Source organism: Austrofundulus limnaeus, unplaced genomic scaffold, assembly GCF_001266775.1.
Source record: "Austrofundulus limnaeus strain Quisiro unplaced genomic scaffold, Austrofundulus_limnaeus-1.0 Scaffold3, whole genome shotgun sequence".
NCBI classification, from domain to species: Eukaryota; Metazoa; Chordata; class Actinopteri; order Cyprinodontiformes; family Rivulidae; genus Austrofundulus; species Austrofundulus limnaeus.
The window spans coordinates 1,881,879-1,883,075 of NW_013952405.1; the positions used below are offsets into that span (position 1 = coordinate 1,881,879).

A 1,197-nucleotide genomic window follows, 5' to 3' on the forward strand; every position below is an offset into this window, starting at 1 on the left:
CACACACACACACACACACACACACAGCATGAACATACCTTGTAAAAGGAGTCCATTGAGAGTAACACAACCCACGGAACATCCAACGCCTCAATAATTTTTCGGGCTACAGTTGTTTTCCCTGAAGCGCTGCCACCACACAGGCCTGTGAAAGAAATTAAAACTTTGCGTAAAACTACATTTCAAAAATATCTTCCCTTGATGCAAATATTCATGCACTAGCTTGTAGGGTTGGGCAATATTGGCAAAAAAAAAAATCACGATTAATTGTGGTATTTAGCCGATAACGATTAATTTGATGATTAATCCCCTGGAGTCCCTGGACACCCTTATTTCGTAGTGATGACCAATTTAGTGGGAAAGATTTGGTCTTTGTAAAAAAATAATTCAAAATTGTATGAAAATTACAGATCTCAGGATATACAACACATTTTAAATTGTGTTGATAGATGAATAAATTACAGAACTTTATTTTTAATGTTCGTCCTATTTGAAGCGGAGAGGAGCAACAAGCAGACTGACCAGAGTAATCCCCAGTCAGTCTACCTGGTGGCATTAATCATATTAATCGTCAAGTGCCAAAAAGTAATCGATTAATGTTTTTCTGACGATTAATTGCACACGATACGATTATGCCCAACCCTACTAGCTTGATGAGATGATCTGTGGATGGTTGCTTTAAGTAAGTAAGTAAGTAAAGTTTTATTTATAAAGCGCCTTTCACAGAAATAAATTCACAAGGTGCTGTACAATTATGAACAGTATAAAAATGGTGGAAAGAATTAAACGAAACAGAAAAACATAATTACACATAAGCAACAAAAAATTGAAACATCAAATCAAGAAATTAATTTCAAAAACTGTAAATCAAACACAAGGTCAATGCAGTTCAAAATGAACAATAATACACAAAAACATAATGAATGCGGGAGAGAAATATATGGCGTAAGTTTAATAGTAAATAAAACACTGATTGTCGAGCATTCACAATGGAGGCAGGCCTGCAGTAATGTTGAAGTGGTTAGCTAAACTCTTGAGTGAAAAAGTGTTTTTAGGACTGACTTGAAAGAGACAATGGGCCTCATGCAAGAACATGTTCGTATTCTTCTCCTAAATTTCTCTTACTTTTGTTCGTACAAAGGGTTCGTACGAACATGTCACGTCAGATTCAACAAACACTTCTATCTTCAGGAAACG

General features: G+C 35.6%; 1 protein-coding gene across 4 annotated transcripts in view; it reads right to left on the minus strand.

Moving 5' to 3' along the window:
* The window catches only part of uckl1b (uridine-cytidine kinase 1-like 1b), a 22,272-nt gene that overhangs the window by 9,572 nt on the left and 11,503 nt on the right, over positions 1 to 1,197 (minus strand). For all 4 annotated transcript variants that reach the window (XM_014016996.1, XM_014017006.1, XM_014017017.1 and 1 more), the window contains exon 3: positions 39 to 145. In XM_014016996.1, the coding sequence (XP_013872450.1) occupies positions 39 to 145 (107 nt within the window). The remainder of the gene's footprint in view (positions 1 to 38; positions 146 to 1,197) is intronic.